General features: G+C 39.5%; 1 protein-coding gene across 1 annotated transcript in view; it reads left to right on the top strand.

The window, feature by feature from the left end:
* snx19 (sorting nexin 19) overlaps positions 1–15,541 on the top strand; it is an 88,492-nt gene that overhangs the window by 59,838 nt on the left and 13,113 nt on the right. The window contains exon 9 of the mRNA XM_033049919.1: positions 8,283–8,467. Within this exon, the coding sequence (XP_032905810.1) occupies positions 8,283–8,467 (185 nt within the window). The remainder of the gene's footprint in view (positions 1–8,282; positions 8,468–15,541) is intronic.

Raw genomic sequence — 15,541 nt, 5'->3', positions numbered from 1 at the left:
CATCTGTCTGAAAAAGTGTTTCTCCATCCGCCTACTTATTATCCATTTCCGTTCCAATCATCAAGTGGTAGCAAGCCAACAATATTTGTAGTCTGGTGCTTGAGTCCAATTGAGTACAAGAAATTGATTTAAACATTCAAAGCAAATTTCCGTTAGGATTCTTACAGACAACAAGCGCAGTGGACATTCTTACCTTAATCATACCTCGACCACAGAGCACAAAAGTAAAATGTTATACATCTGATGTATTTTAAGTTTACAACACTTGGTGGAACTTGGGATGTTTGTTGATGGAAAATATTTGAACTGTTCGCCATTAATGAAAGCAGCTGCCACAAAATTGCCTTGTAGTTTTCACAAGTTGGTGGGGATGGAACAGTGGTCACGGGAGTCACCGAGTGAGTGGTTTCTGCAAAATGCGGATGGGGAGGAGAAAAGAAGGTGGTAGGATTATGCTGCAGCTGGCGGAAATTTCAAAAGATGATATGTTGTGTGCATAAGCTTGCTGGGTGGAAGGTGATTACACGAGGACGTGTTCTGTCATGGGGGAGAGGAGTGAGAACAGACATGGGGGAAATAGAAGAAATGTGGTTGTGATCTCCATCCACTCGACAGACGGCATGCCATGTTTACTTAAAGGGCATCTGGCCAAGGTAAACTAGGTTCACCGAGTCAAGGTGGGTTTCCTTGCATCCAGCTCTATGTTGATGTTCTCCCTGCCCAGTGACTACTAAACACCAGATTTTTAGTCCTTTGACTGTTGATCTGCCAGCACCCTACCTTCCTGACCTTCTAACAACCCCTGTACTGAATACCGTTGTCAATGTGCTGGTTGACCCAACCAAGCAGTCGTTCCAGGTGCGACAGAGGTTCACCTGTATCTCCTCCAACCTCATCTATTGCATCCGCTGCTCTAGATGTCAGCTGATCTATATCGGTGAGACTAAGCGGAGGCTGGGCGATCGTTTCGCCGAACACCTCCACTCGGTCCGCAAGAACCTACCTGACCTCCCGGTGGCTCAGCACTTCAACTCCCCCCCTCCCATTCCCCGTCCGACCTCTCTGTCCTGGGTCTCCTCCATGGCCAGAGTGAGCAACACCGGAAATTTGAGGAACAGCACCTCGTATTCCGCTTGGGGAGTCTGCATCCTGCGGGCATGAACATTGAATTCTCCCAATTTTGTTAGCCCTTGCTGTCTGCTCCCTTTCCTCAGCCCTTGGGCTGTCTCCTCCCATCCCTCAGTCCTCGGGCTCCTCCTCCTCCTTTTTCCTTCCTTCTCCCCGCCACCCCCTATCAGTCTGAAGAAGGGTTTCGGCCCGAAACGTTGCCTACAGTGGCTTGCAAAAGTATTCATACCCCTTGAACTTTTCCACATTTTGTCACGTTACAACTACAAACGTAAATGTATTTTATTGGGATTTTATGTGATAGACCAACACAAAGTGGCGCATAATTGTGGCGCATAATTGTGAAGTGGAAGGAAAATGATACATGGTTTTCAAATTTTTTTACAAATAAAAAACTGAAAAGTGTGGCGTGCAAAAGTATTCAGCCCCCTTTACTCTGATACCCCTAAATAAAATCCAGTGCAACCAATTGGCTTCAGAAGTCACCTAATTAGTAAATAGAGTCCACTTGTGTGTAATCTAATCTCAGTATAAATACAGCTGTGAAGGCCTCAGAGGTTTGTTAGAGAACATTAGTGAACAAACAACATCATGAAGCCCAAGGAACACACCAGACAGGTCAAAGATAAAGTTGTGGAGAAGTTTAAAGCAGGGTTAGGTTATAAAAAAATATCCCAAGCTTTGAACATCTCACAGAGCACTGTTCAATCCATCATCTGAAAATGAAAAGAGTATGGCACAACTGCAAACCTACCAAGACATGGCCGTCCACCTAAACTGACAGGCCGGGCAAGGAGAGCATTGATCAGAGAAGCAGCCAAGATAACTCTGGAGGAGCTGCAGAGATCCACAGCTCAGGTGGGAGAATCTGTCCACAGGACAACTATTAGTCGTGCACTCCACAAATCGGGCCTTATGGAAGAGTGGCAAGAAGAAAGCAGTTGTTGAAAAAAAGCCATAAGAAGTCCCGTTTGAAGTTTGCCACAAGCCATGTGGGGGACACAGCAAACATGTGGAGGCAGGTGCTCTGGTCAGATGAGACCAAAATTGAAGTTTTTGGCCTAAATGCAAAACGCTATGTGTGGCGGAAAACTAACACTGCACATCACCCTGAACACACCATCCCCACTGTGAAACATGTGGTGGCAGCATCGTGCTGTGGGGATGCTTTTCTTCAGCAGGGACAGGGAAGCTGGTCAGAGTTGATGGGAAGATGGATGGAGCCAAATACAGGGTAATCTTGGAAGAAAACCTGTTAGCGTCTGCAAAAGACTTGAGACTGGGGTGGAGGTTCACCTTCCAGCAGGACAACGACCCTAAACATACAGCCAGAGCTACAATGGAATGGTTTAGATCAAAGCATATTCATGTGTTAGAATGGCCCAGTCAAAGTCCAGACCTAAATCCAATTGAGAATCTCTGGCAAGACTTGAAAATTGCTGTTCACAGACGCTCTCCATCCAATCTGACTGAGCTTGAGCTATTTTGCAAAGAAGAATGGGCAAAAATGTCAGTCTCTAGATGTGCAAAGCTGGTAGAGACATACCCCAAAAGACTTGCTGCTGTAATTGCAGCGAAAGGTGGTTCTACAAAGTATTGACTCAAGGGGGCTGAATACTTTTGCACGCCACACTTTTCAGTTTTTTATTTGTAAAAAAATTTGTAAACCATGTATCATTTTCATTCCGCTTCACAATTATGCGCCACTTTGTGTTGGTCTATCACATAAAATCCCAATAAAATACATTTACGTTTGTGGTTGTAACGTGACAAAATGTGGAAAAGCTCAAGGGGTATGAAACCTTTTGCAAGCCACTGTATTTCCTTCGCTCCATAGATGCTGCTGCACCCACTGAGTTTCTCCAGCATTTTTGTGTACCTCCGTCACATTGATGGATACCTCAAAACCTACAATCCCCAAACCCATCTCCTCCCTCAGAACCTTTCAGTCCGATTATTCTTTATCCCTTCCAGTTCACATCCTCTTGTTCACCCTTGGATATCATTCAGCTTCATTGATCCCTCCCACTGCCTCCAGCACCTTTGTGACAGGTCTTTGCTTATTCCCCATGCAGAACATCATTAAAATTTAGTCAAGTTTTCCAAAAAAGCCAAGTACTTTGTGATGTTACTTATAAGTTCAGATTTAAATTCAAGTTTATTGTCATGTGCACGAGTACAGTGAGGTGCAGGTACAAAGAAAAATCTTGCTTGCACCAGCATCACAGGCACAAAAAAACCCAAATTATACATAAATGTCAAAAAACAAAAAAGACCATTCAAAAAAATGAGACATTAGTGCAGAAATATAATTAGGAAAAAAAATCCATTATAGTGCAAGAGGTGAGCCATATTGTTCCGTTGTCGAGGTAAGATTTGGGATGTGCAGGTTGGTTCAAGAATCTGATAGTAATCAGCTGTTCCTGAATCTGATGGTGTGGGAATTCAATCTTCTGCACCTCCTGCCTGGTAGTGTGAAGAGGGCATGACCCAGATGGTGGGGATCCATGATAGAGGCCGCCTTCTTGAGGCATCGGCTCATGTAAGTGCTTTTGATAGAAAGTCTGTCTATGCCCATGATGGACTGGGCGGAGTACACCAATCTGCAGCCTCATGCGTCCTCGGTGTTGGAATTGCCGTACCAGACCATATAGATGGCTTAGCAATGTACGTTTTTCATTTTTTTAATAACATCACACTGAAGTTTTAGTTGGAAAAGCTATTCAGGGGAAGATCCGGTAAAGCTGATTGGGTGCAGTGCAGATTAATGTTATTTATTATCATGGTTGCATGAGTGCAATAAGGCATTATTACAGTTATCAGCAGGCATTGTGTGGTTGTGTTTCTCTGCCACATGCATTTAATCTAATTGATGACATGTCTGAAAACAATGCAGCAGAGAGGAAGGGAAAGGGAAGGAATGTGACCTCTATAAATTTCATACCGAATACAATTTTCAGAACAGGTGAAACCTTTGTATGATTTAGTTTAGTTTAGTTTATTTTGGAGATACAGCGTGGAAGCAGGCCCTTCGGCCCAACGACTGTGCGACGACCAGCGATCCCCGCATATTAACACTATCCTACACATACACTATGGACAATTTACATTTATACTAAGCCAATTAACCTACAAACCTGTATATCTTTGGAGTGTGGGAGGAAACCAATGATCTCGGAGAAAACCCACACGGTCACACGGAGAAGGAACAAACTCCGTACAGACAGCACCCTACCGCTCATGCACTCCACCACTGCACCACCATGCCGCCCTTTGTTTTGCGCTGAATCGTAACCACTAGAACACCAAGGTGAATGATGGTGAACATGGATTTTAATACTGTCTCGGAGAAAGTCGTGATAAATAATGGAGATTTCTGTTTTCAGAATTCATGTCATTTCAGAAATGCTAGAGGCCTCTACACCGTCGCATAACTGTATATTTGACAAACAGGTTTTTGAAATATTTGAGCTTATCATTGATTTTAATTAGTGCTAAAGTTTAATTTAACATGGCAATTCTCTCATCTTGTTAATTTGTTTTAAGCTCTAAATAGATGACAGCTATGCAATAGCATACTGGAGTTGATTGTGTCTGTAAAGACAGCTTCAGCTCTTAGTTTTTGCCATACGAATGAATATCTTCCTGAGAAATTCATAGGTGCAGAATGTTCAAGGTGTGGGAGTGCTACCCAAGTAGCCTTGTATACATGACTTTTCTTCTCCCCCTCCAGTAGTGGATTGTGGGGCTGAGAAGCTTGGAACCAGGAAATAGCAGAGATTTCTGATATGACACTGAAATCAATGAGTGGTCTTTAGTATTGGAACCCAGTGGGTATTGGTGGTCTGCGTTTTGGAAATTCAATCGTTCAATGGTATATTATTGTCATTCGCACCCAGATATGGTGAAACTGTTGTTTTGTATAAAATTCAGTAAAATCATACTATACGTAAGCACAATCATAAATAAGTACAAAAGTGCAAAGATTATAGTGTAAGAATGGTAGACTTCACTGAGGCAATACACAAAAAGTCGCCAGGTTTCCAGCACCAACTTATGCCTTCAAGTTATTCTAAACATCTTCCTTCCTACATGTATAGAAAATTCTTCTTTACTGTTACAGAGATAAAAGCTGATGGTTCTGCTGGCTTTTTGCAGACATTTCAGGTGACTGGACAAATTCAAAAAGGGAGTAAAAATACCATTCACTGAATGACAATGAATTTCTAAAGCTTTGTTTTTTATTTGAATAATTCTTTCAACAATTTTATTTTTGTTATGTAACATTGCATTCAGTGATCTTTTTCTTAAATCCAGCCAGCATCCTCCTCATGTAAAGCCATGCAATTCCATAATATGAAGGGTTTTTAGTATTACAATACATATCTGAACTCTGCTGTTAATACAATTATATTAATGTAGAGTGCACACAAGTTAAATGAGTTGGCAATGCAGATACATTAGGAATCCATAGTTACATGGATTGCTTGTGTCAATAGTTGAAGTTGTAGTAAGCGCCAAGTGCTGAAGCGTTTTCATCCGGCTACAAAAATATTTGTGGTGAGAACAGTTAGACCTTTTGGCGTTGTTCACTTACCAGTTTAAAGAGGAAGCCTTCAATCAAAAATAGTAAGTAATAAGTTAATTTTGCTGTCAGAATTTAAACATGAAGACTCAATTAATGAACGTTGATATCTCTACACTAAGTCATTGGGTATATATTGACTTTTTAATCAGTTTATTTGGATAATCTTTGTGGGTCAGTGAGTGCCTGCAGGCCACCATCGGAATTTTCCCATCATTGAAATAAAATTAGTTTGGATTTTAATCCTGATATTGTTAAACTTTAAGATAATTTTGAATTAAACAAAATTTATGCAGTTGCTTTTGAGAGCCATTCTAGACCATGTTGTAAAAAGAATACATTATTTTCCAAAAGCTCCTTTGATCATTCAGGTGCTAGTACAATATAAATTACATGAGATCGGGTTTTTGTGTGAACATTGATATCTGAACTTTAGATCACATTTTCAATTCTTGTTTTCTTTCTTAGTAAATGCTTTTGTTTCCAGAATGAATAGTTTATTGAAATAACAAAAGCCTTATCCAATGCCACATTCATAATGATAATGCCATTACATGGCAGAGGTTTGGTAATCATTTTCCGTCTAGCCGCCTTCAAAGTAAAATTATAGCGCATGGGTGTGATAACAATGTGAGAAATCCATTTGCAGAAAAGAAAGGCAGAACTTGGCATTGATATAACAACTTATTAGGTCTCTCAAGTGGAATGAAAACAGACAAGAACAACGGGTGTTCTCATGGCAGTCAAATAATAGGCCATGTCCTGGACTTGCTGATAACCTAGTGAGACTACAATAGATATTCAATACAAATTATGAAAATCGATCTAGTCGTTACCCTGCTGTTCATTGAAAACATGGTCAGTTTATGTTCCTGATGACTAATTATGAACATTTGCTATCAGATGGCATGCAAAGACATCAGATGAAGGGGAAGGAATTTTCTTGTCCCTTTACTGTCATTTTGTTCTCTTTAGTAACATGCTTACAGATCTAAATAATCTAGATCCATAGAGTTATACAGCACAGAACAGGCCCAACTTGTCCACGCTGACCAAATCTAATGATATTTGGTGCCGATGCTTTAGGAGCAGCATGTTTTGAAAAATATATATTGCTGTAGTGGTATTGAGTGGTATTAGTGGTTACTTTTTTTCCTGAAAACTGAGCATATTGCAAGGCAATTGTCTACAACTATTGCCATAGAATCTACATTTCACTATACAGTTCATAGGGGTTTTCTACACTTTGGTCACAAAATTAAATTTGTAATTATGTTAAGGATTATTTGAAATATTTAGGGTAAATAGCAAGCTTCAACATTCATTCATGCCATAAATTTAAATATGCACCACTTAGTTACAGAATACTACTGTGTAAAGAAAAATATTGAATACCGTAGATTTTGTCAATTAAAATTAATTGGAAAACATTCTGCGTGAGAAATAGTTATCACGTGTGGGGTTGTCTGAAATATCTTGCTGTAACCTTTCAAAATCAGGTTGGTCTTTAATCCGAATCCCTAGACATGTTAAAATTACATTAAAAAATATATGATAGTCCCAGATATGCTGTTCTGTTACTGTGTTTTGTCAAAGCCTGTTCTCACTTTCTCAGCCGATCTCTGACTCTTTCCTTCCCTTTATCTCCATCTTTGGTCAGAGACAAAATTCCATTAGATACCTACAGGTTGACTACACCTCTGATGTGGTTTTCTATACACTGTTTTCGAGATGTATTCCTTATTTTCTTAACAATGGTTTCCTCACCAACAGCATTGATAGGACTCTCAGCCGTATCTGTTCCTTTTTATGCACTGCTGTTCTCATCTCACCCATCATTCCACTCTTGAGTTCAATAGCGTTTCCCTTGCCTTCCTTCTCCAGTAAACCAGCTCCACCATTTCTGATAAATGTTTTTGACCTAAATCATTTGATCTAAAATAACCCTTTATTACTCTCTTCATAGATCCTGCTTGACCTGCTATGTATTGTTAGAATATTCTGTATTTGTTTTAGATTTCTACCAATTTCACTTTTTGTTGTTTTTCAATTACTTTAGTTAATTGATAACTTGTCATATTTTCCTAAAAAAACCTTCATCACCTTCCTTGGAGATAACTAATAAACAGAGGATACAGCTTTTAGATCCTTGAAGGTTGTAGGGTTCCCCTGAGTCAACTATTTTATTACCAGATATTTTCATGAGCAAAACTTGTTGCCTTCATTCCAACAAATTGTATTCCAGTCTTGTGCACTTGTTGTATGGTCATCAGCAACCCATCGAAGATACTCTTGGCTGCTCTTATGGTGCAGACTCTCTGCTATATGCCTAATATATGTTCTCTTTGAAGATCAACATATTACCTTGCTAACCTAGTGAAGAAAAGGATGCACTTCACACTGATAGAACTTGCTTCATTATGTAGTATTGAGTTGTATACCCTACAGTTCGTAATATTTCTGTATTAGCCAAAAAAACTTATTGTTTAGTTGTATTTATGATTGGTATGATTGTTCAAATATTATTTGTGATGATTATGCAATGTGATTATATATTTCCTCATTACAGGTGGCTTGAAGTTCAGATTATTAACCTGACGAGCACTCAATACTGGGTTGTATACCTCAAGCTTTTACAAGAGGCTATCTGGCCTGGAGGAGCTTTACCTAAATATCCAAAACCTGCTCGAACTCAAGAGCAGAAAATGCAGACCCAGGAGCTGGCCTTACAATGTCTCATGAAGATGCTACCAGGTTAATATATTTTTATTTTTAATAAATGCAAGAGTTAACCAGATTTGCCTTGTGCTAAAGAATGGTTTTTCTATACTTGCTATGTGGCTTATAAAAGAGAATAAATGTGCAAATTGAAGATAAATTGAATATGTTCATTGTGAATGAAACGCTTACTACAGGAATCAGCAGCCCAAATAACGAGGTGTGTATTGAATTTTGTAAAAAATACTTTATCTTAAGAGCCACAAACATGTGACTCCACTCTCCCTAACCAAATAACAGGACAAAGATGTAGTCTATTCAAGATCAATGATGCTTATCTTTTTCATGCCGACCAGATTTGCAAACCAATCCAGAGACCATTCAAGAGGAACAGGTTTTAATTGCACATAGCCAGACACTGGTATCTTTAGACATGTTTGATCACTCAAGTGCTGTAGTTCTCATTACTCCACTCACTGTCTCCTCACTGTTCCACGTAATTTGTGCTTACTATTCCACTCACAACCACTCTGCAGCTACCTGCTGCTTCCTCAGTGCCCCTTCACTGAATCCCCGCTACCATCTTGCAGCTCCCTCCGCTGCCCCATTCACCAGACCTCTGTTGTTCCTTCTCACCTTGTCAATGATCTCAACATAATAATAATAATAATATAATAATAATATATTTTTATTGTCATTGCACATAAGCGCAACGGATTTGGTATGCAGCTCCCAACCGATGTCATAACATAAATAACTAATAAAATTTGGATTTAGAGATCCCGAGAACATGTAGTTAAGAAAGATTTTTGCAGAAAAGCAGGTCAGGCAACGTTTAGGTTTAGGCTTATCATTGTCATGTTTACCAAGGTAAAGTGAAAACCTTTATTTTGCATGTTCTCCAATCAGATCAGATAACTGTCTTATTTCATGTTTCTAACCTGCAGTATTTACATTTTCAACATCTTCCACGTTTAAAACCACTTGAGCTTCCTAATGAGTGGCAATGAGAAAGGGTTTTTTTTCCTTGAATAACCATATTGAAATTAAAACTTAAATAACAACCAATCTGTCAATGTACAGTTGTGCCTCAAACTTCTTACGAATGAGGCAGCTAAAACAGAATTAGAAACTAAAATTAATTTTCAGACATCATTCTATTCCTTCACTGTATGAGGCGTTATCTCAAGAAGGCGACATCTAACATAAAAGGATCCCCACATCCGGGCCCTGCTCCCTTCTTGCTGCTACTGTCAAGCAGGTGGTACAGAAGCCCAAAGTCACCCCACACCACCTGTTCAGTGCTGCCACTGAAGTTTGTGAGTTTATTATTCTAAAAGTACATAAAAGTACTTTATGGAGGTAGAAGCAGTCATGAGGATTGTAGGTATGGTAAATATTCATAGACTTTTTCCCATGGTAGAGGTGTTTAAATCTAGAGGACATGGGTTTAAGAGACCTGAAGGGATAGTTTTCACAGACGTGGAGAGAGCTGCCAGATGAAGTGGTAGAGAAGGATACAAGGACAACATCCGATAGACAGTTAAACAGGTACGTGGATAGGAAAGGTTTCAAGGGATATGGGCCAAACGCAGGCAAATGGGGCAGCGTATGGACGAGTTGGGTTGAAATGCCTGTTTCTGTGCTGTATAACTCCAGGGATTTATGAACCTTGAAATTATTTTTGAATTGTAAACCTTTTTACTCTGGAGCTCAACTTTGAATTCGGTAATAAAGTGTAGGATTAACTGTGATGCATTTCTGCTTGTCCTTTCCTTTGTTTTTATTATCCTTTGCTTTTATAACTTGGGTATGTTTGAATACATGTTCAGATTGACAACTTTATCTTCATAATTGGCATGGGAGACTTTTGGGTCAATTATGGGGTTGGAGCAAATTAATGATACTCCCTCACTTAACTCCTTAATACATTTGAGCTTTTCATTACGGCAAACTTTCATCATCATAAACAAAATATTTGCAAAAGTATGGAGAAAACAATGCAATTAGCACTTTTTTTAAATAAAAAAGGAAATCTATTTAAGAATGGTATTAAAGATGTTGCTTGAAATGCAATTGCCACTGTTAATAGAACATTGCAACCATCTCTCCACGTACATAAAACTGTCTAAGCTGACATTGGCTTAGTTGTTAGACTTCCTTTCTAAAGAACATTAGTACCATGGTACCATGGTAAATGGTAGGGAATTGAAGAATGTAGGTGAACAGAGGGATCTGGGAATAACTGTGCACAGTTCCATGAAAGTGGAATCTCATGTAGATAGGGTGGTAAAGAAAGCTTTTGGTGTGCTGGCCTTTATAAATCAGAGCATTGAGTATAGAAGTTGGGATGTAATGTTAAAATTGTACAAGGCATTGGTGAGGCCAATTCTGGAGTATGGTGTACAATTTTGGTCGCCTAATTATAGGAAGGATGTCAACAAAATAGAGAGAGTACAGAGGAGATTTACTAGAATGTTGCCTGGGTTTCAGCAACTAAGTTACAGAGAAAGGTTGAACAAGTTAGGGCTTTATTCTTTGGAGCGCAGAAGGTTAAGGGGGGACTTGATAGAGGTTTTTAAAATGATGAGAGGGATAGACAGAGTTGACGTGGAAAAGCTTTTCCCACTGAGAGTAGGGAAGATTCAAACAAGGGGACATGACTTGAGAATTAAGGGACTGAAGTTTAGGGGTAACATGAGGGGGAACTTCTTTACTCAGAGAGTGGTAGCTGTGTGGAATGAGCTTCCAGTGAAGGTGGTGGAGGCAGGTTCGTTTTTATCATTTAAAAATAAATTGGATAGTTATATGGATGGGAAAGGAATGGAGGGTTATGGTCTGAGCGCAGGTATATGGGACTAGGGGAGATTATGTGTTCGGCACGGACTAGAGGGGTCGAGATGGCCTGTTTCCGTGCTGTAATTGTTATATGGTTATATGGTTATTATATGGTTATTAGCATGTTGTGCACAATATAAATCAGGTCAAATAAATATATTAATTCTGCCTTGTTGAGGCAGTGTAAAGAAGTTGTACTGTGATCTTCAAAATGTCGTTTGGTTATAAATTCTATTAATATTTGACCCAGTGTTCCACTTTTGGCTGCTTCATCAATTCTGCATCCCATCTATTAAAACAACTGCCAAGATGCACTTTTATGGTTAAGTTCATATCTCTCTGCTGGTTTCCAGTTATGTAAACCATTTATACTTTAGCATCAGCAATACGATTTGCCTCATTTAGCTGTGGAGAGACTTTTACAATTAGACAAAACATATCTTGAGTTCCAAGCACTGCTTATCATTTGTTTTGGAAGGCCTGCTTTTCTTAATCTTATACAATAAATCACATTATAAATCACTTTATAAAGTGCCTGCTTTTTGTAACACTTTTAAGATATTATTTTGTTTTTTCAAGATTTGAAGGGCTTAAATGATTGAACTTGTAAGTATTAGCCTTCCAGCATTCACTTGTTAATAATAAAGCTCACTCTTTGTTATCCAACAATGCCACATTATCCAAACGTATCAATGTAATTTGGCTTTTAAATTATGCATTTTTGTTTGCTAAAGCAATAGACAGTAAATGTGTACATGCTTAGTGCCTTTAGGTGGCAGTCTTGGATCAATTGTAAAGTCTCAGGGTCTGAATTATGGGTCCATGTTGCACTCCAGAGATCTGAGCACCAAACCCAGTGATGTTTAAATAAAAAGTCCTGTCTCACATGAAAATAATGATCCTCCTGCAATTTGAAGAAGAGTGAGAGTAATTTCCTTGTGATTTTCCCCAACTTTAATCTCACCAATAACTCTAGAACGTTACTTGGCTGCTTTTTTTACTGTTCATTTCGGGAACTCTGTGTGCTGATTAGTGGTCACGTTTTTCAGCTATAATGACTGCTAGGTATTGTTTGGTTGTAAGACAACATGGAAGTGCACATTATTCATTTTCTTTTTCCTTCACTCCATTCTCCTTCTTTGTGTTTTGCTATTTTGATGTCCTACTCCTCGCATGTCTCATGGAGTGTCAGAGCAATTGTTATTTTGAAGTCCCATCAAAGTTGTTGCATTGAAAAATGTAGCATTAATTTGCACACTTGTGCCTACAAGTAAGAATTACATTCATAGCTTTTAGAGAATAATTCAGGGAACTTCGAGGGAGGTCAGGGTTCTCGCTCAATCTGAAGTGACTCTAAGTGACAGATGAAGCAATATCATTGACTTGCACCTGTGACAATGGTTGCAAAATAGATTCCATATCCTTCTGAACAGCAATTATTTTCTGCAATTGGAGTTATTCTAGTCAAAAAATCTTTGAAAGAATTTAGGCAAACTAACCAAAAATTGCAATAAACATCTCTAAAACTGAACTAAAACAAAATTTCATAATTGCATTTAGAAGCTTCCTTTGCCCTCCTTTTCTATTACTATATTATATAACTGATTGGGTCTCACGCATTTGCTAACCAATTGAAAATATTTGCTTAAATAATAGAGGGGTTGGTTGTTTTGTGCAACACATATTCTAAAGGTTAATCCTCCAAATTCATTTCTACAAAACGTAATCAATTTCACTGACGATAGGGAATATTAGCATTGGGGTATAATTGTATGCAATGGCATTCAGTGTAATATTTTTTTAACTTCTTAAATAAAATAAAATCTTCAGCGTCCTTTTAAAAATGTCAGTTTAAGATATGTATTTTATATCTGAAGGGGAAAAATGAGATTTCCTATATCACAGCATGAAGCCACTTCCTATAACAGAGACTTACTGTTCTGTGGCCTTTCTGTGGTTAGTGTTGGTTCTGGCTCTGCCACGTTTTAGAATCTATGTCAGAAATCATGAGAGGAATAGATCAAGTAGATGCACAAAGTCTCTTGCCCAGACTAGGTGAATTGAGGACCAGAGGACACAGGTTTAAGGTGAAGGGGAAAAAATGTAATGGTAATCTGAGGGGTAACATTTTCACAAAAAGGGTGTTGGGTATATGGAACAAGCTGACAGAGGAGGTAATTGAGACACAGACTATCCCAACATTTAAGAAAGAGTTAGATAGGTACATGGATAGGACAGGTTTGGAGGGATATGAACCAAACGCAGGCAGGTGTGACTAGTGTAGCTGGGACATGTTGGCCGGTGTGGGCAAGTTGGGCCGAAGGACTAGTTTCCACACTATATCACTCTACGACTCTTAATCCCGATGTTCGGCAGAACCTTGCTGATTAGAATGACATTGGCTTCTCAAGGAAATTCTCATTGTTGATTAGTGTGGCTTATCAAATGAGTAACAAATGCTGACAGCTTTTATTTCCTTTTTCTCAAAGGAATTTAATTTTAATTATTACAGCTGCTCCTTGATTTATTTGTTTTGTATATCGGCAAGAGCAAGTGCAGGCTCGGCAATCGTTTCGCTGAATACCTCCGCTCAGTCCGATTTAACCTACCTGATCTCCTGGTTACTCAGCACTTTAACTCCCCCTCCCATTCCCAATCTGGCCTTTCAGTCCTGGGCCTCCTCCATTGTCAAAGTGAGTCCCAGTGCAAATTGGATGAACAGCACCTCATATTTTTCTTGGGTAGTTTACATCCCAGCGGTATGAACATTGACTTCTCTAACTTCAAATAGCGCTTGCTTTCCCTCTCTCTCCATCCCCTCCCTCGTCCCAGTTCTCTCACCAGTCTTACTGTCTCCGACCACATTCTATCCCTGTCCCGCCCACTTCCCTGAGATCAGTCTGAAGAAGGGTCTCGACCTAAAACGTCACCCATTCCTTCTCGCCAGAGATGATGCCTGTCTCGCTGAGTTACTCCAGCATTTTGTGCCTACCTTGATTTATTTTATTGAATACTGTAGTTTAAATACCAGTTTTGATTTTCGAGTTAGGCTGCAGGGCCTCCTTCTGTACTGTATGACTATGATTCTATAATAATAAAATGTTTCTGCTCCACCTTGGAAAGAGAAGGATACTTATTTATGCACTGAGGATTGGGATTGATGGCTGGGAAGATGAAGAAATGTATTCCTTTACTCCAGCCATGATCCTTGAATTATCGATGCATAGACTTGAATTTTACATTGATGTAGTTTGTGCGATTTACTTTTTATACAATTTGGGCGGTGGGGTCACCCCAGCGGTGAGGTCAGTGTTTATTACCCATCATCAGCTAAACTGAGGTGGTGCCCCTTCAAATTACTGCAGAGAGTCAGTGAGGTGCCCTTACAGTGCTGTTGGATGGACTTCCCAGGATCTTGACCCAGAAGTGATAAATTTGCAGGTCACGATGTGTAACTTGATGGAGAGCTTGCAAATGGTTGCTTTCCTCTGCAGTGCTCCCTTCACCTTCTGGGTATCTGAGGTCATGGTTTTGAAATTGTCAACAATGCCTTGCTGAGTTGTTGCAGTGGATTTGGAAAATGGTAGTCTTTGGATCCCAACCAAGTGACCGCAGTCTTGGATATGAACATCTTGAGTGTTGTTGGAACTGCACTCATCCTGGCAATGGAGGGTATTCCATTGTATTGTTGACATGTCAGAAGAATTTTGGAAGGCAGGAGATGTATTTTGTGCCACAGAGTACCCAGCTTCACATATTTTTGGTGATAATACAATTAAACGACTAGGCTATTTAATGTGACCCAAAGGATGATACCTGGTAGGTGTACTAACATGCGCCAAATGAAGGATGAGTGTAGATGGGGCGTGTTGGTCGGTGTGGGCAAATTGGGCCAAAGGGCCTGTTTCAATGCTGTATGACTCTATGATTCTACTGCAGCAAGTGGTACTGCTGGTTTTCAACACAAGTGTGTGGGAAATTAATGGGCATGTGAGATAAGTGAATAAATAGGATTGATGGGATTACTTTGAGAGCTGTCATCAATGGGCAAAGAACAGCCTCTTCTATTGTAATAAAATATCAATGCGATGGTGGGGAATTTGATTGGTAAGAATAGCCAAGGTATGGAAAACTACCAACCTAATAAGGGAAAATGGGATTTGTACAGATACATGCAGTGGTTGGCATGAATATGATGGACTAAATGGCCCGTTTCTGGGCTGTGTTGAATGGGCGAGCAGGCAACTTGATTTTCACTGGATAGTTCTGTGA

This window comes from Amblyraja radiata, chromosome 33, assembly GCF_010909765.2.
Source record: "Amblyraja radiata isolate CabotCenter1 chromosome 33, sAmbRad1.1.pri, whole genome shotgun sequence".
Lineage (NCBI taxonomy): Eukaryota > Metazoa > Chordata > Chondrichthyes > Rajiformes > Rajidae > Amblyraja > Amblyraja radiata.
The sequence above is the reverse complement of the archived record's forward strand: the minus strand, read 5'-3'. Positions and strand labels throughout refer to the sequence as shown.